We start from the raw sequence: 23,255 nt of genomic DNA, 5'->3' as shown, positions 1-23,255 counted from the left end.
TAGAGCCTTCTCCTCTAAGGAATTTTCTAGACAGGGATTATTTTTGCCTTTTTAAATGAATTAAAGAACAAATATTTGTTAAGTACCTCCTAGGTCTCAGGAACAATTCTAAGTTGGAGATAAAAAGAGAGGCAAAAACCAAAATGATACCCCACTTTTTACTCTCAAGGAGCTCATATTCTATCAGAAAAAAAACATCTATGCATTTAAATAAAAGCAAAATATGTGTAAAGTTATTTGGTTGATTCAAAAAGGAATGATCAAAATCAATGTCTCCCTCATCACAAAGAGATGGACTAATAGTCAGACTAAGAAATACATTTTTGTATATAAACAATGTGGGAATTTGTATTGCTTGATTATGCCTCTATAAAACAGATGTTCTGTATTCTTATTTTCTTGTCAAATTAATAAGAGAAGGTGGAAGGAGAAAAATGTTTAATAATTGAAAAAAAGACCATAGAAGAAGTTTGATAGGATATCTTTATTTTTTATAAACATTTTAGGTAATATTGCAATTGATTGTTTTTTGACTGTTGTAAATCCATCTGGTTCTTTTTTTCCTCTTTTAGAGTTTATGGCTTGTTTGATTTATTTTTCTAATTTCTTGTTTTATCAATTTAGGTAACATATATTTTAACAAATATTTACTTCACCTAAGTTATTTAATTTTGTCATATATTTGGAGAAAAAAGTTTTTTTTAATGTTTCTTTTATTTTCAATAGTTAACCTTCCCTTTTCAGTTTTGCTACAACTATGTTTTCCTCTCTTTAAAAGCCACACATTAACACTTTATTTTATTTACTCAAAAATAGTTTTTAAAATTTATCAATTCAATGGGCTTTTTTTGATTTTCAATTTAGTTACTTTTTTTTTAGAATCACTAATTTGGTGTTTAGTTTTAAAAAATGTACTTAAAAATTTTTTTTTTAGTTGCACACACAGTTCATTGAGTTTTACTTTCTTATGTTGATGAAAGTATTCAGAAATATGCTTTCTATTTCTGGAGAAATTTAATTTTGTTCCAAAAGTTTTAGTACATTGTCTTGTGTTCTTTTATGAAAATTTTTATTGCTTCTATCTTTTTTTCTTTTATCCATTGATCATTAGAATTATTATTAATTTTAACTCTTTTTCTCAAAGACCATTTTTTTGGTTATAATTTCTTATTATATTGTTGTCCTAAAAGTTTATTATTTCTTCTTTTCTGCATTTATTTGTGAATTTTTTTATTCTTTAAAATTGAGATGGCTAGTTTTTTATAGAGCTGCCATATACATTTGAGAAATGCTTCTTTCCATTTCCATCCAACAATTGCCTTATATCTTTTCTAAAATTCTATGCATATCTTCAGGCTTGTTGTTTTTTAGTTAGATTCATTTTTATTTGAAAGACATATCTTTAATTCATCCATTATTAAAAATTTACTGTCAATTTTCCCCTACAATATGGTTAACTTTTTCTTTAAATACTCAAATGCTATGCTATTCAATGTTCATGCTGGCAATTTGTGTATGGGTGTTCTGTTACTGTTGATTCGTTATCTACAATGCTTTTAAATAAGCATAATGTAGCTTTCTTATTTATATCCTTTAAGTTTATTTTATTTTATTTTTTACCATTACATTGTCAGAGGTCAGAATTACTACTTCTGTAGTAGTTTTAAATTTAGATCCTCATTTTAAATCTATCAATCTGTTTGTTTCAACTGTATTTCTTAACAACATTTTTGGTTTCTGATTTCTAGTCCAATTTGCTATCTTCCTCTTTTTTAGATGATTTAATCTCATTCACATTCCTAGTAATGATTGTTAATTATATATTTATGTCCACTAAATCCCGATGTACCTTCCTTTCTTTGTATTACCCACCCTAATACTCTAATTTCCAAATAAGATGGTGAGAGAGGAATGTGCTTTAAACAGGGTATGTTTCCAATGAAGAATTATTGGTTCCAAAGATATAATTATTTTCAAAATTTTTATTGCATACTACAAGATTGTGCTGCAGAAAGATACTACAAGTTTGTGATTTCAACTGTTATTATTGAATATACTTGTTTTGCCACAACTGTACAAGTACCAAGTTTCATTCTTCATTATTTTTGTCAATTTGATGGATATGAGGTAAAATTGCAATTTGCTTTGTTCAACACAAAATTTTCCTCATAAGAGCTATTAGATATCCTAAATATTTCTAAAATTCTAAATTTCTCTGTATTAATCTATATGCCATAGAGATTATTTTGTTCTTGGAAAACCTGAGTTTAGCTCTTCCTAAATCTGCCTTCAGACACAGCTGTATGACATTGGATAAGTCACTTAATCAAATGTTACTTCATTTTTTTCAACTCTAAAATGAAGCTAATAATAACACCAATCTCCAAACATTGTTCTGGGGATAAAATGAAATAATATTGATAAAAAGTTCTTAGCATAGTGTCTGGCATATAATAGATGCCAATTATTATGATCATGGCCTTAATTATTATTGTGGTGAAACTATCTGGTCCCAAACTGTGTGTGTGTGTGTGTGTGTGTGTGTGTGTGTGTATGTGAGTGTAATTCTTTGATGGCTTTTATTACTTTTCTAACATTGATCTATTTAAGATATTCAGATATAAAATTCTCTGATATAATTGTATGCAATATTCCTTAACAAATATTTTAAATTTCTTTTGTTTTTAATGTGATACCCCCTTTTTTCTATTTGTGGCTTTTGTTGTTTTTTTTTTTTTTATTTTTCTCTGTCTCTTAAAATGAAATTTGTTAATGTTCCATCAGTTTTATTAGCTTTTTAAAAGAGCCAACTCTTGGTTTTATTTAACAATTGAATTGTCAAATATTATTTTCTTTTATATTTATTTTGGCTTGTAGATTAATAATGCTTTTTTCTCCCTTCTAAACTTTGTTTTGAATTCCTGATTTGTTCCATCATGGAATTTTAGAGTTGGAAGGAACTTCAGCATTTTCTAACAAGTCCAACTCATATCAAAAATTCATCCCTATCATATTCCCAACAAGTAGTCATCCAGTCTCTGAAAATCATTTCTAAGTTGGTTTTTTTTAGGTCTAATCTGAATTTATTTTTTCTTTTTTTTCCCTTTTCATTAATATAATTGCCAAATAATATAAATTTATCTGTTAAAACTGCTTTGGCTATAATATAGAGATGTGGTTATATTGCATTATTGTTGCCAATGACTTTTAAATAATATATCATTTTCTGATTTCTACTATCCAATCATTATTGCAGAAGCTTTTTAACTATCCATGTAATTTTAAAATTGTTTCTGAGATTGTTTAACTCTGTTAATTACATTATGGTCTGAAAATAGAATATTGATATTTTCTGACCTTTTGAATTTATGTAGTATTTATGTAGTATTTCTTTTTTTCCCCCAAAACTTTAAATTATATTTTTAAATTTATCAAATAAAATGAGCATTTCCATAACATTGTAGAATTAAAAAAAATGATTGCATATGAAACTGTGAATCTGTTAAGTACAACTTTCTATTCCTTTTAAATATATAATAAAATTATCCTGTAAATCATTTTATACATAATTTTCTTCATCAGTTCTTTCTCTAGATGCAGAAAGTGCCTTCATTTATATGTCCTTTGTAGTTAATTTAGGTATTTGTGATAGTAAAAAATGAATCAATTGTTCAAAATTGTTCTTAAAACAATTTAGTTATTATTGTATACAATTATAGTTTTGACCTATATTACATGATAGATTTTTGTGAGCATTCCATGTATACTTGAAAAGACTGTATTTTCTACTTCTCCCATTTAGCTTTCTGCATATGATTAATTCTGATATATAAGTAGTTAAATTAGATATTTCTTTATTATGAATTTTTTAAATTCATTCTGTCACATTCTGAAATGTTTGGATTTGTACTATTATTACATTTTAAAAACGATCACTTCTTAAAGAGCTAATAGTCTTTTAAAAGTTTAACTGTCAAATTGTTTTATAAATGGAAATTGAGATTGAGAGTTTTATATATTTGTATTATTTATCTATGTATTATGATATTTTTTCTTTTCACCATTATGTAATGCCCTTTTCTCTTTTAGTTTTTTTTTTTTTTTTTAATTGCATTCCTCTTTATCAGGTATCATTACTACCACCCTTATTTTTTGGAATTTGCAATCACTTATTTTATTTTAGGCTAAGCTTTTATTTTAATTTAAATAGTTTTTATTTTACATCACATTAGAAACTTAATGCTGAGTTTTATAACCCAATCCATTCTATAATTTTTTTTAATAGGAGAATTTATCCCATTCGTATATCATGTTAACAAATAATTAATGTTTTTTGTCACTTTCTTTTTGGGATGGCCTAGAAGTGTGAGATCTATTTTAATCTCATTATTTCAACTATTAAGACTAGCAACTAAAATAAATTATATTTGTGGGTTTAAAATCATGAAAATATATACTTCAGGATGATTAAATATATTTTTCCATCTGTGAGAGCAGAACTAGCTTCCTTGACTTTTTTACTTCGCCATCTCCCAGAAAGTCACCCAAGAAGTCCTTTAGAAAGATAATTCTTCAAGACTATTCTTAGAATAGTTTAGAATGATGGAGGTGAATAGTATTGATATTCTACTAGGCTGTTCTACATCCTAGTCATGTTAACGAATGCCTTTTAGACCTAGTGATATTCTTCCATTCCTTAGGCGGCAGGATCTTTCCAAAATCTAGCCTCTCAGGCTTTCTCAATGATGCCAACAACTTAGATTGTAACTCTGAAGTACTGGCTTGGAGAAGAAATCTGGATATCCTTCTAAGAGTGCTTTCTATCGCCTTTTAAGATAAAATACAGAACCTCAACATTTAAAATCCTCAACAATTTGATTGCTTTCCAGTCTTATTTCATTCTGCTTCATTCTACACATATCCTGTTCCAATCAGACTGCTCTTTTAGCTGTCTCTTGTACATGACTTTTTATGTGTCTTTTCATAGGTGGTTCTCCCTTTCTTGAATTCCCTTCCTTCTTCCTCTGTGCCTCTTAAAATACCTAGTTTTCTTCAAGACTTAGCCTTAATGCTATCTTCTTTACAAGGCTTGATAACTCCATTTGTTAGTACTGTCTCCCAAGGTGGCAAATGGATAGAGGGTTGGGCTTGGAGTCAGTTTCCTCATCTGTAAAATGGGGATAATAATATCTACTTTGTAGGATTGTTGTGGGGATCAAATGAGATATAGTAAACTCTATGTAGATATTAACTATTATTGAAATTATTTTGCAAATAGTTTGTAGTTATAATCTGCACATTTGTATTTTCAGTTTCACTTTTATCCTGAAGTCACAAAGGGCTAGTTTTCTCAGAAAGTATAATCACTTGAGAGCCACTATTATATACAACTAAAGAAGGCGTCCTCTCAGTTTTTACATCATTTTGGCTTGTGGTCCTATGAGGTCTGGAGTAATGGGTCCAAGAAAAATCATTGATCAAATGGTTAATTTTGAAAGAGTAGGTAAAGTATAAAACTATATTAAACTCTAAGGCACAATGCACAATATATTATCACATCATTCATCTTAAATTAGCTATTGATGTGTTACTGCTTCTTGCTGAAAGAAAATGATGTTGGCAGAGAGTGTGAGACATTTCTAATATAATATAAAAGACAATTTATAATTGCACTTGTCGAGGCACTTATCACTCCTTATTTCACATTTGGTTTTAACCTCAAGGCTGAGACATAAAATGAGTCAATTGTATCATTTTCTTGATCTGTGTAGATTATTTTCTAGTATGCCTCATAGAGTCCAACCACTGTAAAGGCAACATATCAACACTGTATATATATTTTGTAAAATGAATATGACTGTTCTTGGTACCATGGGTACCTTGGAAATTTACAGATGAGGAAGTATATGTATATTGATTTTTACTGACATCTAAATTTTTTACAAGAAGGTATTGGCAAAAATTTCCACTTTGTTGCTCTGAACCAAGTTGTCTCCTATCTTATCTCATTGAGTCTGTAATCGATAGTATTCTAACATGCTTTTTAAAAAATGAGATATCATTGGATATCTACTAAAATGAGGTTCTTTAGCAGGCATTTTTTTTAGTTACTTTATTTTTTTTTATTAATAGTTTTTATTTACCAGATATATGCATGGGTAATTTTACAATATTGACAATTCCCAAGCCTTTTGTTCTAATTTTTCCCCTCCTTCCCCCCCCCAAGATGGCAGGTTGACCAATACTTATTAAATATTAAAGTATACATTAAATACAATATATGTATACATGTCCAAGCAGTTGTTTTGCTGTACAAAAAGAATCAGACTTTGAAATAGTGTACAATTAGCCTGTGAAGGAAATCCAAAATGCAGGCGGACAAAAATAGGGATATTGGGAATTCTATGTAGTGGTTCATAATCATCTCCCAGAGTTGTTTTTGCTGGGTGTAGCTGGTTCAGGTTTCCTTACTAGCAGGCATATTTTGCAAATTTTGTATAAGAAAGTTTGGGAATTTTATTCTTGTTTCTCATTATTACATGTTTTGGTCTCTTAAAATATTTTACTAGGTGGACTCTGATGACCTCCTGCTTTGGATGCCAGTTTTGGATGCAGTCCTGCTTATGCAGTTTTTAATTATTTAAATGATCTATTACCCTGACTAAATTCTTTGATTTTGTAGATCAAAACCCTGGAACAGACAAAAACCATAGAAAACCTAAACAAATCCAGGGGTAAACTGGAGAAGATGAAGGAGAAAGTGGAGAAGCAGTTGATATCTGTTAAGTCAGAGCTGGATATAACTGAACATGAAGCAAAAGAGGATAAAGAGAGGGCTAGAAACATGTTAGATGTTGTTACCAGTGAAATGAAGACACTAAAGAGTACCTTGGAAGAAACAACCAAAAGAGAGAAACAGGTATATATGCTTTTGTTGGTCATGTGATCCATCAAGAATGCCCTCAAGAAACCAAAAGCTTCATAATGTTAATTAGCTCTTTAATCTGTGGTATTTCTCATTTTCTGTTTGTTTTTTTTTGTTTTTTTTTTGTTTTTTTGTTTTTTTTTGTTTTTGTTTTTTGTTTTTTGCATTAAATGTTTACTAAGGATTTTTAATCAAATTTTCATGGGCTGAGATTCTGAGATTTAAAAATTTAAAAATGCATTTCTCTATCATTTTAAGGTTACAAATGCTTGAGACAATTCTATGATATAGGAAATAAAACTTGTACTTAAAACTTTAGGGGTAAAAAGTGCTTTCTAAAGGGCAAGGAAAGCCTTGTGAAAGTTAAATAGAGCCTTTGACCAAACTTCAATATTATCTACAACTATATTCACCATTTGCGCCATTCTTGAGATGGATTTAAAAAAGTCAACCGGATCCAAGCGGTGGAATTTATCTCTGACGAGAATCTGTTGAAGGAAATTGACCACAAAATCTCAAACAGTGGCACAGAAAAATTGATGGAAGACCAAACACATATGTAAACTATAAAAAAAGGACTCATTGACTTGTTAGTTGCAAGTAGGAGAGTTTATCTGGCAGCTACATCAGAAGGTCAGTCTCATAAAGAAACATGTACCGGGCAGCCTGACCCCCATTATTTTTGGCTTTCATCTCTCTGTCTTTCTAAAGTTCCAAAGGGCATAAACTGGTCAGTGAGCTGAGTGCCTTTTTTTCCCTCTTAGCTGGCTCTGCTTGTACTCATGTGTCAGTGTGGGGAGGATTTTTTTGGGGGTGGGGTTGAAATGAGGTGGTTATGGCTTGTTCAGTTTATTTTTCTGATATCAAGTACTCAGAGTCTCTGTTCTGAGAAAAAAGGAAAGAACAGAAACAGAGCCATGTCCTCATTAATAAGAGAAAAGGAGAATCTGAGGGAAGATTTTTTTTTTCCTCCCAGAGACTAAGTACTAAGGGAGAGACTATATTTCTGAAACTTCAAGCTCAGCACATGAGAGAAAGTTATAGGAAGGATGATATTATTGTATAGGAACTTCCTTACCTAATGAATATTTAGTCTGTTAGATAAAAATTATCCCAGAAAAGTTTGATTGTGTTGCAAAGTGGAAATAAATGTATTTGAGTTCAGTTCTTGAGCCTTCTGCTACTGAAGACTCCTTTTGACTATTTGGACCTCAGTTATTCCACCTGTAAAATGAGTAGATTAGGAAGGATAATCTCTCAGTTCTAAAGTTTATTATATAATTTTTCTCAGAAATTTAGACATAATTGTTACACTGCTGTGTTCCCATGTACTTCTGGCTTCTTTGCTTCTGCCTTGTTTTGTACAAGAGCAGGCCCTTTGTAGGCAGAGTAGATGGTAGGATATATGATATACATGTTCTTGCTTTTAAAATGTCTCCCTATCTTAATTTCCCACATTAATTATTATTTTGATGAGGGGAAAAATTGACAATCAAGTTTGATAGAACCAATCCATGTATGCCCTAACAATACAATCCTACATGTGGTTCTTAGAGAAGTGAAAATGGCAATGGAGAAAACATAAGTGGGAAGAGCAGCCCAACAAAACCAAGTGTATAACAAGGAAGTGTAACAAGTTTGAGGTTATCGAAGAATTGAATTTCAAAAATATCTGTTTTTTAAATCATAAAAATGCAATTAAAAGAACAACAATAATTATTAATCCATATGCTTACTTTCCTTCATATGAAAAGTTTTTATTAGAAGAATCTATACATGCATTGAAGAGGCAGGATTTTATAAGTGACAAAACACAGCAGACACAACTTTACCATTGTATGAGTCATGAATACAAGATCCCACTATGCTTATTGTTTGATTATTAAAAACAACCTGCTATGGTAGAGCAAAACATTATTTAAAAGGCTTTTCTCCAACAAGGTATGTCCTAAACATATGCCAAATTAATTGGAATTCTTGAAAGAAATAATAGAAAATGGCTTTATTCTGATTATGAATGTCAAGCAACATAGAAAATGAGGAGATGCGTATTTGCTAAAGACTGGAGAAGTTCTAAGAGAATCCAAGTTTAAAAGAGATTCCATATAGTTGTTGTGTTTCTCCAGAAACTCCTACTATGGGGTAACATTGTGATGATTAAATTAAGCCCAGGAAGATTATAGAGCCTCTTAAATGAGATCCATACTCATCTAAAAATCTAACAACTATCCCGACAAGACAAACTAAGTGGATGAAGATTGTGTATAATATGGCATTGGATTTTAAGTTTTATTAAAATCTGATAAAAATATTGAGTGCTAAAGCTTTGGGCACCATCACTAGTTATCTCTTTCCAGATTGCATCTATAAATTAATCATTCTTCTTTATAATCCATGCAATCAGTTTAGAATATACTTATATGGATTATTGATCATGAAGCCCATATCTCCTCATTTTGTCTACAAGATATCATGAGAAATTTTGTCAAATGTTTTGGTGAAATTTAGGTATGCTGCATCTATGACATTTTCATCAGCATAATAATCCAGTCAAAAATGCAAATGATTAAGTCTGGCATGAGCTGTTATTGATAAAAGCATATTGGCCCTTAGTTATCACCGTTTTCTTTTGAAAATACTAAGTATCTCTTCAATAATACCTATTATGTGTTTTTCAAGATGCAAAATTGAATTCTTCTGCTTATGATTTGAAATGACCCTTGTTTTCTCCTTTTGGAAAAAAAATCAACATTTTCAATCTTGGGTACTTCTTTCAGCAATCATATTAATTAATTCTCTCATATATAAATTATTTAGATCTGATTATTTGAAGGTAATTAGGTACTGTTTTACATGTGTCTTGACTTATCTTGGCTTTTAATGCCCTGTTAATTATTTTTGTTATTCTCCCAGTCTCAGTATTATTTTCTTTTATATAGAAAATAGCAGCAAAATAGATGGATAGTTCAGCTTTCTTTCCCTTGTTCGTTATAATCATTCTATTTACCTCGATAATTATTCTGATCATTTCTTCAATTTTCATATTGAAGATCAATATAGATTTACCTCGATAATTATTCTGATCATTTCTTCAATTTTCATCTTGAAGATCAAATATAGATATAAAAACTCCCTTTTCTTATTTTTAGTATTCTTTTTTAAATAAAACTTTTTATTTTCAAAACACATGCATAGATGTTTTTCAACATTCACCTTTGCAAAAACCTTGTGTTTCAATTTTTTTCTCCCTCTTTTCCCTCCACTCCCTCCCCTATATGGCAAACAATCCAATATATACTAAACATATGCAATTCTTCTATACATATTTCCACAATTATCTTGTTGCATAAGAAAAATCAGATCAAAAAGGGAAAAATGAGAAAAAAACAAAATGCTATCTAACAACAATAATCAAGAAAATGAAAATACTATCTTATGATCCACACTCATTCCCTACAGTCCTCTCTCTGGGTGCAGATAACTCTCTCTATCACAAAACCAATGAACCTTGTCTGAATCACCTCACTGTTGAAAAAAGTCACCTCCATCAGAATTGATCATCATATAATCTTCTTGTTGCTATGTATTATGTTCTCCTGGTTCTACTCATTTCATTTAGCATCAATTCATGTAAATCTCTCTAGGCTTCTCTGGTCACCCTGCTGATAATTTCTTATAGAAAAATAATACTCCATAACATTTATATATCATAACTTATTGAGCCATTCTCCAAGTGATGGGAATCTACTTAGTTTCTAATTCTTTGCCACTACTAAAAGGTCTTTAGCATTCTTCAAAAGCCACAAATCATTGTGAGCCTCATTTCCCTTGACGTGATTCTTATCATGCTAGTGTTTTGTGTTTATCCTTAGCTACATGCCCTATTTCTATGTTTTGTATGTATTTTAAAATATATTCTAAATTGGTTGACATATCCCGTATATATTTCCATTGATCTCTTCAGGCAAGTTCCTTTTTTATTCCTCATCAGATTTAGTTGTATCAGCAAATATGTAACTTTCTGTGTAGTCTGGGACCAAAGCAAACAAACTTAATTTCTCTTCTGAATGACAACCCTTAAGGTATTTAAACAGGAAACTATCATGGCTCATACAGATTTTCTATCTTCTGAGCTAAATATCCCCAGTTTCTTTAACCATTTTTTTTTCTCAGAGCTTTTGAATCCTTTTATTAGCTTGGTTTTAGCAATGTGGACTTGTTGCATGTTGCTTGTCTCTTTAAATGTGGCAGTCATAAACAAACACGATCTTCCAGATGAGGATTAACCAGAATTGGGATACAGTAGAATTATCACCTCTTTTGCTAGAGATACTACAATACTAAGTATGCAATTTAAGATTGTATTCTGTTTGGCTCGTCAGCCTATTGGGGATATGCTTTTTTGGTAGTCACCTGTTTGACCCTTACACCAGATACAGATTGTTATAACATCTACATTGGAAACCTTTCCACTTTGCTAAAATCTACTATACCTTATGTTTCATTCATATAGCTTTTGGGGATCCAGGGTTATCTCCATCCCACAATGAAATATTGGCATGGAACTTTTTCCTATTAACTGGGATAGGCTTCTCCTTTATCTAGTGTTTCATTTAGAATTTTCAGTGCAGTAAAACCTTAGGCTTTTTTTTTTTTTTTTTTGCTACATGAACTATTTTTTCTAGCTTTATTTTCCCTACTGAGTACTCTGACAGTTGAATTATGAATCCAATTGCAGAACTTTACATTTTTTCAATTAAATTTTACTTTCTTAGTTTTGTCATTCTGTTATAACTTGTAGCCACCTTTTTGGGTCCTTATTCTGTCATCCTGTGTATCTCTAACAGATTTCATCTAACCCATAAATTTTATAAATATGCCATCAATACCTTCATTTAAATAATTATATAAGCTGTCCTATTTCCTTGATGATATTAATCCCTTTGCTTTTATTCTTTAGTTAATCCTATCTCCTATGCATTTGCCCATCTTATCATCCCTTATTCCAGTATTAAATTAATGTTTATTCTTATATGATTTTTATTATCTATTATTTTGTCCACAATTATGCTCAGATCACCCTATCTTTAAAAATAAAACCCAACTTTTTGCTTATATGATCTTATCAAACTACTGTCATATATTTCTCCTCCCTTTCACAAAAAGTTTTTTTAATTTTTTAATTTTTTTTTTTAGAAAAAGTTATGTTCATTTCTTTTACTTAAAGCCTGACTTTTGACTTCATCATTCAACTAAAACTGTTCTCTCCAAAGCTACTGATATCTTCTAAAGCAAAATCCTAAAACCTTAACTAAGTTCTCATTCTTCTTAACTACTCTGCATCATTTGACATTGTTGACCATCCTCTCCTCCTGGATATTTTCTCTCCATGGATTTTTGTTAAATTTCTCTTTCCTGGTTCTCTTGCCTATTAATCTACTTTGTCTCTTTTGCTAGATCAGCATTTTTACTCCATTCCCTTTGCCTAGGTATACTCCACAGCTCTGTCATGGGTTATCTTCTCACCACACAACGCTCTTATCTTGATTATCTCATCAGCTCTCATGCGTTCTATTGTTATTTCTCTGTATATAATTCTTAGATGTATAGATCCAGCTTCATTTGCTATCTTGCATCTACTTGTTATCTTACATCACCAATTGTCCATTGTACAATATTAACTGGTTATCTCTTAGGCATGTCAAACAATATATCCATAAGAGAACTCCTTAAATTTCCTTCCAAATTCTCCCAGTTTCTCAACATTCCTATAACTTTTGAGGGTACCACCATTGTTCTAATCACTCAGATTCTATACTCATATATACATACATGCATTTATGCATACATGTAGAGATCTATATGATATAGAGTATATCCAAGTTATTAAGTTAATAAATAGCTGTAGATATAACCACTTTTTTTTTTTTTTTGTCAGAAACGTGTAAGTTGGGTAGTGAGTGTGGAGGAAGGGAAAATTTGCAAAAAATTTCAAAAAAAGCTTTCCTGAAGCTACATCTGGCTCATAGTAATTTTTAGGTAGATTAAGGAAGTCTTCCGACTTGACTTTAGCAGTGCTGCTGGAAAAACGCAGGGCAAGATACTATGGCAATTAACAGCAACATGGTGGGAGCAAGTAGAGGGTTGGTTTGCAGACTCTGTAGGTATGGAAAGTTGGGGAGCTGGAGATGGCGACTGTGTTTGAGATAGTGTTAAACAATAGCAGAAGAGGTTGTAAAGATGCTTGGTGATTAAGGACAAAGACAATTATCTGCTCTGAAGGATGGTTGTTCCTATCCACAGGGGAAAGTTTTTCTCATATCACTTTGTTTTCCATGGCTCTTGGAATGAGAGAGCAGCCTTGTTTTCTTTCTCAATGATTGGCTAAGCCATACATTTTTGGCCATTTTTCTTTATAAGGTTATGTGAGAAGAACATGGATAAGGCACTCAGAAGAAACACAGGCAAAGGATTACAAAGGAACAAAGGCATATAATAAGATCTGAATCCCAATCAATAGTACATACCTCTGGGAATCTGCTATTCTGTCTAGTTATGATTTTTGGATTGATTCTCTGGGACTCAAGAAGGAGGGAATTTGGAAAACAGTCAATCAGTAGGAAGCCTGAATTGCAACCCTCCTTTCCCTTATTGTTCACAAGGTTGTTGTGAAGTAAAGACACATCAAATTTTTCATGCATTGATTAGATGAAGTTTGCTAAACTGATAACCAAGAGAGCCCAATATTCCTTGTCTGAATGAAGCTGACTAAACTGGTTAATCAGTGGACAAACATGGAGTCTCTTTTTCTGCTAATATGTAGCAATAGTCCAATTTTCACAGCTTGCTTTAATCTTTATATTATTAAAATATTGATGAACTGTTAAGCTGTGTGTACTAGTGCTTTGGATAGAGGATTAAGAGGATAAATTAGAAAAAATCCACATGGAAAAGAGATTTAAGACTGCAATATCTTCCAGAGTAAAGTTTCTGGAGAAGGCCTCATATTTAAAGGAAGAAAGTTATCAACTTATTTGAATAACTTCCCAGAGCAGAGAGAATGGATCCCTTAGGATTTCTTTGAGCATCAGAATGAGTAATAACAATGTGGGAGTAGTAAGTGGATAAGCTTTTTCCTCTTTGCCTCATGGCTAACTTAACTCCCCCCCCCAAAAAAAAGAAGAAATTAAGGAAAGGCTATGAAAGAAATCATACCATATATATATATACATACCTACATAGATACATACATAATATATAAGGTGAAGTTAGGGGGGAACAGTGGATAGAGTGCTGTGCCTGGAGTCAGAAAGACTCATCTCCTTGAGTTCAAATCTGACTTCAGATACTTACTAGCTGTGTTATCCTGGGTAAATCATTTAACTCTGCCTCAGTTCCTTATTTAAAATGTGCTGAGAAGGAAATAGGAAACTACTCCAGTATCTCTGACAAGAAATCCCCAAATGGGGTCATCTCACATGACTGAAAAACAAAAATATTCATATACATATACATTATATACATAATTAATGCACACACATATAATGTATATATACAATATTCCTATACACAATAGATGCATATATATATACTCATGTATATAGACACATAAATATATATTACATGTAAATATATATATATATATACATACACAAATATTCACACATACAGATATATATATATGCATGTAATTTTTTTAGGAGAGGGCATTAACAACTGGGTAAGTAGAGTGATCAAATGGTTTCATGTTGAAGGTGAGACTCAAAATTAGATTTGACAAAAACAAGGGATTCTGTGAAGAAGAGGGAAGGAAGAAATGCATTTCAGGCATGGGAGGCAGCCAATATAAAAGCTTAGAAATGGAATATGGAAAGTCATTCATGAAGAATATCAAGACGATCATGTTAGCTGTGTTGTAGAGTGTGTAAAAGGAAATAATGCATGATAATTGGTCTGAAAGGGCAGGTTGGAGGAGTTTGTACTTGATCTTAGAGATAATAGAGAGTCATTTGGAGTTTATTATGGAGAGTGCTCTGTGATTCAACCCATGCTTTAGAAAAGAAAAATGTCACTCTAGCAGCTGAGTAAAAGATGAACTAAAGATGGAAGAAAATTGAAGCAGGAAGTCATAGTAGGAAGCTAGTCCAAAAGTCCAGATGAGTGATGCTTAAGTTTTGAATGAGGATGGTGGTAATAAAGTGAAGAGACTATACAAGATATGTGGAAGAACCTATAAGACTTGGTAACTTGGAAGCCTCTTATCATCTCCTTGGTTGTAATGATCTACTCCTAGAAACCCAGAAAAATTAGGGTGTAGGGGAATTTGAAGAGGACTGGCATCTCTGGCATGAGGGCTTGCTAAGAGCCCTGTTAGGGCTGCTTATTCATCTTTGGTGTCTACCTAGCACTCAACTTTCACCTGTGACTCCATGAAGATGTAGCATATGTAGTGGCTATACTCTCCTGATAAACCAAGTAAAACATATTTTACATGCTAAACCATCTCACTAGGCAGGCTAGACCAGGTTGAGGATACCCAATGGAGCATAAACCAGTCAGTAAGCCATCCAAGGGAGCGTTGGAAGGTGGCTGAAGTACTGCTTAGAGCTTATCAGACATCCACTGCATCCTATATCATCTCCACTCATCCTGACTTGTACCTTGCTATTGGACTTCAGTGACTTAGGGTAAGAGAGGCTAATGAGGCTTAATGATTGTGCAACCCTGCTTCACTTAAATCCAGTTCATGTATGAGTCAAGACATCACCTGTGACTTCATTGGCCCTTTTCATAAAAACAAAACAAAACAAAACAAAAAAACAACAATTCCTGGAAACCACTTTGCATATATATTTTACATTTTTTTTGGTATATGGTTTTTTATATTTGATTTTTTGGTACATGCTTATTTTTTACATTTTTAAAAATTTAATTTCTTTAATTTGTTGGCATATGTTTTTTTTTTTTTTTTTTACATTTTATTTTTTGGTACATGTTTTTCCCCAACAGAATCAAGTTAAGTCATCAAACATTTATTAAATGCTCAATAAATGTCAATCACTGTTTTTGTCTTTGTATTCCCAGTGCCTACAATGGTAGGCATTTAATAAATGTTTATTGAATAGATAAGAATTGAACAGAATCAAACTGTGATAGAGATCTTTAAGTTGCAATCAATCCATTATTCACTAGTTTTTGAATTAGCACAATAACCCTCTTAAGAAAAAGAAAATGGGGTTGGTTTAGCATGACTTGCTCTTAATGAATCTGTCTATGCTTCCTTGTAGCAATTATCTCTGGATTTGAAACTATTTACTTGCTATGTAACCTCTGGAAAATCACTTAGCTAATCTATAACCCAACTTCCTCATCTATAAAATAAGGACACTAGAATTTTAAGGTTCCTTCCAGTCTTAACTCCATGACCACTTTCCTTTCCAAGAGCTGAGATATTTTCTTTTAATGTTCTTTTTATTTATAAAAAAATTTTATTTTGTTTTATTGAACAACATCTTAACAGTTAGTATGACTTAGTCAATAGAGAGTTAGTCTCAGTTGAGATCTATACTGGCTATGTGTTCTATCATTTAACCACTCAACTGTCTCAGGCAATTAAAACAAAATTTCAGAGTAATTGCTAACCTATTTTGAATAGAAGACATTTTCTCACAAGTAGTTTCTCTACTCTGGGGACTACTGGAGTCTTTGTTTTCAGAGAAATCTATGAACAATTTGGGGATTTTTTTTCATTAAAGTTTTTTATTTACAAAACACATGCATGAGTAATTTTTCAACATTGACCCTTGCAAAACCTTCTGTTCCAACTTTTCTCCTCCTTCCCCCAACTCCGTCCCCTAGATAACAGGTAGTCCAATACATATTATATATGTTAAAATATATGTTAAATCCACTGTTTGGACATGTATACATATATTGTATTTAACTTATACTTTAACATATTTAACATGTATTGGTCAACTTGCCATCTGGGGGAAGGGGTAGAGAGAAGGAGGGGAAAAGTTGGAACAAAAGGTTTTGCAATTGTCAATGCCAAAAAATTACCTATGCATAAATCTTTTAAATAAAAAGCTATAATAATAATATATGTATATGTTAAATCCAATACATATACACATATTTATACGGTTATCTTGCTGTAAGAAAAATCAGATCTAGAAAGAAAAAAAAACCTGAGAAGGAAAACAAAATGCAAACCAATAACAACAGAAAGAATGAAAATGCTATGTTGCGGTCCACTTAGCTCCTATGGTCCTCTCTCTGGATATAGATCGCTCTTTTCATCACTGAGCAATTGGAACTAGTTTGAATCATCTTATTGTTGAAGAGAGCCACTTCCATCAGAACTGATCATTGTATAGTCTTATTGTTGCCATGTATAATGATCTCCGGTTCTGCTCATTTCATTTAACATCAGTTCATGTAAGTCTCTCTAGGGCTTTCTGAAATCATCCTGCTGGTAGTTTCTTATTATATTCTATAACATTCATATACCATAATTTATTCAGCCATTCTCCAATTGTTGAGCATCAATTCAGTTTCCAGTTTCTTGCCACATACATTTTTGCACACATGGGCCCTTTATCTCCTTTAAGATCTCTTTGGGATATAAGCTCAATAGTAATACTACTGGATCAAAAGATATGCACAGTTTGATAACTTTTTGAGCATAGTTCCAAACTGCTCTCCCAGAATTGTTGGATCTGTTCACAGTTCCACCAACAATGTATCTATGTCCCAGTTTATGGGGGATTTGTTTTTCTTGACTATGCAATCTTTGTTTTTGTTTTTTATTTGGTGCTGTGGTGTGATAGTTGGGAGGGAAAATTGGGCTATTGATGAATTTGTAAAAAAAAAAAAAAGAAAAAAAAAAGAAAATAGGTAAAAGGAAAAAAGGGAGATATGTTCTATAGAAACAAATTTCATCTTCATCTATTTTTTAAAGGATAAATTTGTTCAATGAATTTATTTTGTTCATTTTGCATGATCCTACAGAGTTTATTATTCTCTTTGGCTTTTTAGTGGTTCTCTTTTATCACATATGATATTTTGATTCTTTTTGTTATTTCAGCTGGTGGACTTCAGGGAAGTGGTTTCACGGATGTTGGGCCTAAATATTACCAGCCTTGCTGTTCCTGATTATGAAATCATCAAATGCCTTGAAAGACTCATCCATTCTCATCAGCATCACTTTGTTCCCTGTGCTTGCATTAAAGACCTGACTATTGGACAAGATAGATCCTCACAAGAACACTTAAAACTTTTACACTGACCTCTGCCTCACTTGAGGGAAGTAGCACTAAGAGATGAGGGAGGTAGTGCTGAGACAGAATTTTTCACTTCTCCATTTGTTTGAATAGAGTCAATGTCGGGATCCCTTTGGAAGATCTTACACTGAAACAGGAGATTGAATGGTTTATAAACCTAGATTCAAATTTTAGTTATGGAAATGACCCACTATTATTTTATACCTTTGTGCAATCAGTTGGAGATACAGACAATGGAGGCAGATCTCTTTCATCCATGTTCCATGGTTTAAATTGTGTAATTTTTCTACCAATGTTGATTTGGATTTAATGAAAGCAGGTTCTTAGATCTTATATAATAAACAATGAGATGCAAATACAGTGGTACTTGGGCACTCTTCTGCTTTGAAACTCTGCTTTTTGACAAGAAAAAAAAGCTTCAGCATTTTATATTTGTTCAGCATTCATTGCACTTGGCTGTTGCCTTAGTTGAGCAGGAGGGATGGAGGTTGACCAGGTGGATTGCTCAGTTTTTGATGTTGCTGATGTTTATTACCTTTGGTGATAGGCAGCTCCTCCCCAGCAAGGGCAGCAGCATGCAGGACTGTTAGATTGGAGCCCATGATGCTGAAATTGTGTGGTCTGGGGTAAGTTGAGGGGCAGTTCCTGCAGGACAATGTGGCTGCATTGCATAGTCTTCCTGCTCCAAAATCAGTAATACTGGAAGGGGCATAGAGTGGCAGGCATGCTCAGTAGGAGGAGCAGCAGCAGGAGCAGGAGCAGCAGAGGTGGGAACCCAGAAGTAGGTGAGGGGCATGGAGGACCCAGGACTGCTGGAAGCTCTGAGCCCCAGATTGGGGAGAGTTTAGGACCTTAGCTTCCACTTCCAATATAGCTTGACCTCCAGAAGGAGCCTAGGAGGCATTTGGTGGGGGGAGAGTATAAAGGTCTTGGTTCCTCTCAGAAAGTGAGTTGGGCCAAGAAAGGAGGAACCTGGCTCATCTGGGCTGGCTTGTTTCTTCCCAGCTGGAAGCCCCATTTGCGCCTTTGAGGAATTGGATTGGGAAGGATAGTTAAGCTGTGATCTAGAGATATGCTTCTTATGAGAAAAATTTATTAGGTACTTGTCATTTTTGCCACTTGTCCTGCCTTCTGGAACCAATTGACGATAGATATTGAGGTGTTACTGTATTCCTTTCTCTTTAAATTGAATCTATTGAATCTCTTATAAACAAGTGCTTCTATGAATACAAGACATTTATTAAGCACTTACTATGTGCCAGGCACTGTACAAAGGGAAAAACAGTACAGGCTCATAGCTGAGGTCTTTAAGTTTCATTTTTGTTTCCTTTACAAAGTAATCAAGTCAATTTGTTAAGAAACAAATTTTCCCTCTTTCCCCTCCTTCCTTCATTTGTCTAAGACAAAAATTCGTATTTCATTCTAAACACTTTTCATTTTTTTTTCCTTGGGTCTTTCCCTGTCTTCTCATTGCATGCATATATTTCCTGGGAATCAGATTTTTGTCATCACTGAGAAAAATGTATTGAAATTTTCTTTAACATCAAATTTATCTGCTGTTAGATAGAAATTTCTCTAGAACATGGGCCCTGAAGTCAGGAGGACCTGTGTTCAAATCTAGCCTCAGACACTTACTTAACACTTCCTAGCTGTGTGACCCTGGGCAAGTCACTTAATCCCAAACTCAGCAAAAGAAAAAAAAAGAAGGAGGAGGAGGAGGAGGAGGAGGAGGAGGAGGAGGAGGAGGAGGAGGAGGAGGAGGAGGAGGAGGAGAAGGAGGAAGAAGAAGAAAAAGAAGAGGAAGAAGAAGAAGAAGAAGGAAGAAGAAGAAGAAGAAAAGAAGAAGAAGAAGAAGAAAAGAAGAAGAAGAAGAAGAAGAAGAAAAGAAGAAGAAGAAAGAAGAAGAAAAGAAGAAGAAGAAGAAGAAGAAGAAGAAGAAGAAGAAGAAGAAGAAGAAGAAGAAGAAGAAGAAGAAGAAGAAGAAGAAGAAGAAGAAGAAGAAGAAGAAGAAGAAGAAGGTTTCTTCTAGCTTCCCTGTAATGCTTTCGTGAAGCATCAAAGTACCCTAAGGTAGAGAAATAGGAAGTGGTGAATATCAGGCAAGTTAAACCACTACCATTTAGAGACAGCCCAGGTCTTTTCATCCAGTAGCAGCACTCTGTTTTATACTCCTGGTCCTTCTTCAATCTGGGCCTCTCAGCCATCATTGAAATGAGCAATTACTATAGAGAAGGGGCCCACTTTTTTCAATATCACTACAGCAAATGCTTACTGTTACCAGTTGTCATAAATTGGCAGGTAAGCTCAAGAGTCTTGGAAGTGACAGCATTTTCTTCACACTTCTGCTATCATCCTGCTCCTGTAGCTACCATCCTCATAAAGCACCCTTTGGGAAGATACAGTTTGGCAATTCCTTCTGTGAATGCTGCAATCATAACTATTGAAGACCTAGAAAGAAAAGAAAAGTTTTTTTTTTTTTTTTAAATTTAATCCAGGGGCAGCTAGGTAGCCAGTGAGTAGAGTACCAGCCCTGAAGTCAGGAGGACCTGATCAAATCTGGCTTCAGACACTTAACACTTCCTAGCTGTGTGATCCTGGGCAAGTCACTTAACCCCAATTGTCTCAGCAAAGCAAAAAACAAAACAAACAAAAAAACAAAAAAACAAAAAAACCAACAAACAAAAAAAAAGTAATCCCTCAGCTTTGTCAAAGAGATCAACAACTAAAAGTGATAGGATTTTTCAGTAGAAATGACAATAAAAAGTATGCATTATCATCTGTTTTGCTATGGTACTCAAAGGATCATGGAACTTTTCCATCAGACTTATAGCTGAAACCTTTTCACTATAGTGTCTCTACCATTAGAATGTGAGCTCTTTTCAGAGCAGGAACTTATTTTACTTTTCTATTTATATTCACAATTCCCAAATACACAGATTTCATTGAGGGTGTTCCTCAGCATGTGGTGTAGTGTGGGATGTGTGTGTGTGTGTGTGTGTGTGTGTGTGTGTGTGTGTGTGTATAGCAAGGGAAGATCTGGCAGCCTTAGCCAATTCTTGTCTCAGGTTCCCAGCTGCAGCCTCTGGATACCTTCTCACACTCCTCCCTAAGCAATTTTTAGCTGTTTCAAATCCCATGTTATCTGGGGGAGATATGGATGGCAAAGGAGTCTGGGAAACAACTCAGCTTAAATTAGGCACTGGAATGAAATTCAATAACTCTTTGTTTGAACACACATTGTTCTTTACTCTCTGCATTCCTCCTAATTCCAATCTTTAACATGGGACATAATGAGATGTTAGCAAATATTTGCTAAATGAAAGAATGAAATTTACAATATCCTCTCAGTTTGAACTTTCTTCTTTTGAAATTTAGTGAAATGAATTTAATTTGTCTTAATTATTTTCTAAAAATAACTTTAGCATGGTTTCAGTTAATGTTATTTTCATTTAAAAACAAAACATCTTAGTTTTTTCTTTTCTATTTAGAGACTTAAGATAACTAAATATATATTCAAGGTCATGTAAGAGATTGAAATGGACAAATCATAATATCCATTTGAAAATATTTCTGTCTCAAAATATAAATATAGCATATGTGTTATATGTCTGTCTAGATATCTATAAAACAATTTTATAGAGACATAGAAAATTTTTAGATAAGAAAATAATTCAAAATTTCTAGTAAAAAAAGGAATGTGAGATAAAATGACTATGTCTACTGCACTTATTTCATCTGACATATACTTCTATCCCATACAATACATACACACACATGCATCTCTTCCCTCATATACAATCTCATATGGACATTACTTGGTTTTTTAATTTTGAAAATGTAAAATTGGAAATGTTTTAATAAAATTTCTTTTTTGAGTGAAAAATTTCTGGTTTGACAATTTGACAATTGAATGCCACAGAGTGTCTTTATAATTAATTTACAATTTCAATAAGGAAATGATTATATTCCATAGTAAAGTTCATTCATATTTTATATTTCATAATAAAATACATTAGATTGCTCCAATGTTCTTGTCTCTTTCTCTTCTCCTGACCTTCCTGTATTAGATTATAAGCTCCTTGAAAGCAGGCATAATTATTCTTTTCTTTTTATTCTGAGTGTTTAGCGCTGAATAAATCTTTGTTGAAAATGAATTTGTTGACTCCTATCTATTGTAGTGCTAGAAAAGCTATATAGCCTGGCTCATTTTCACTTTCAGGAATGTAATTTTTGGTCAGAAAGATCTGCCATTATGAAACTATGGAGGAGTTGTCTTAATCACTTTGGAAACACACACATACACACATATATGAGGGTATGTATCTGCATATATATATATTTACACATATGTATATATTTCTCTTATAAGAATACAATGTTAATACTAAGACACTAAGATGTATTGTTTTTTTGAATGTATCAGGATTTTCAACTGTATCCAGAATTGAATGGATTTCCAGTGCATAATATTAAGATACAGATTCATCTTATTGGCTTGGTAGGAGGCTTATAAATTTGCATGACAATTTAAAAATGCTTTCATGTGCATCATTTCATTTTATCAGCAGCTTTGTGAGTGGGTATGAATATTCCCAGAAAATTGAACACAAAAAAGGTAATTTATTATTAACAGAATCAGAAAAGTTTAAGAAGGTATCTTGACTTCTAGTTCAGTGATACTTGCATTATATAAATTTTTGTCCATACATAATTTTGTAGTGGACTTATTGAGCAAAGAAGCAATATAAAAGAGAGTGCTGTCTGTGTAGAAAAGACAGAGGATTTGAACAATTCAAGTTCAAGTTTTGAACTACAACTCTTAGTTTTCTAGGGAAGAGGTTGCATCCAGTGCTTTTCTGATAATAATAGTTCATACCTTTTGAGAATGAGGATGAAGATACTTTGTCCTAAAATCCTGTTTAACTGAAAGTTTTTCCATTCCATTGGCAGCTGTCAATATTTTGGCTGCAACATTTCTTTTTGGTTGCTGCCAAAAAGTCCTGCCTATTTTTTGTGGAAAGTCAGCCAACTATCTGGTGGTGGTT

The 23,255-nt window shown here is 32.8% G+C and overlaps 1 protein-coding gene across 1 annotated transcript in view; it reads left to right on the top strand.

The window, feature by feature from the left end:
• The window catches only part of CCDC170 (coiled-coil domain containing 170), a 115,873-nt gene extending 93,509 nt beyond the window's left edge, over window positions 1–22,364 (top strand). The window contains exons 10-11 of the mRNA XM_074309539.1: window positions 6,683–6,919; window positions 18,015–22,364. Of these exons, the coding sequence (XP_074165640.1) occupies window positions 6,683–6,919; window positions 18,015–18,215 (438 nt within the window). The 3' untranslated portion in view covers window positions 18,216–22,364. The remainder of the gene's footprint in view (window positions 1–6,682; window positions 6,920–18,014) is intronic.
• Window positions 22,365–23,255: the final 891 nt, after the last annotated feature.

The sequence above is a fragment of the Sminthopsis crassicaudata genome, chromosome 4 (genome assembly GCF_048593235.1).
Source record: "Sminthopsis crassicaudata isolate SCR6 chromosome 4, ASM4859323v1, whole genome shotgun sequence".
NCBI classification, from domain to species: Eukaryota; Metazoa; Chordata; class Mammalia; order Dasyuromorphia; family Dasyuridae; genus Sminthopsis; species Sminthopsis crassicaudata.
The sequence above is the reverse complement of the archived record's forward strand: the minus strand, read 5'-3'. Positions and strand labels throughout refer to the sequence as shown.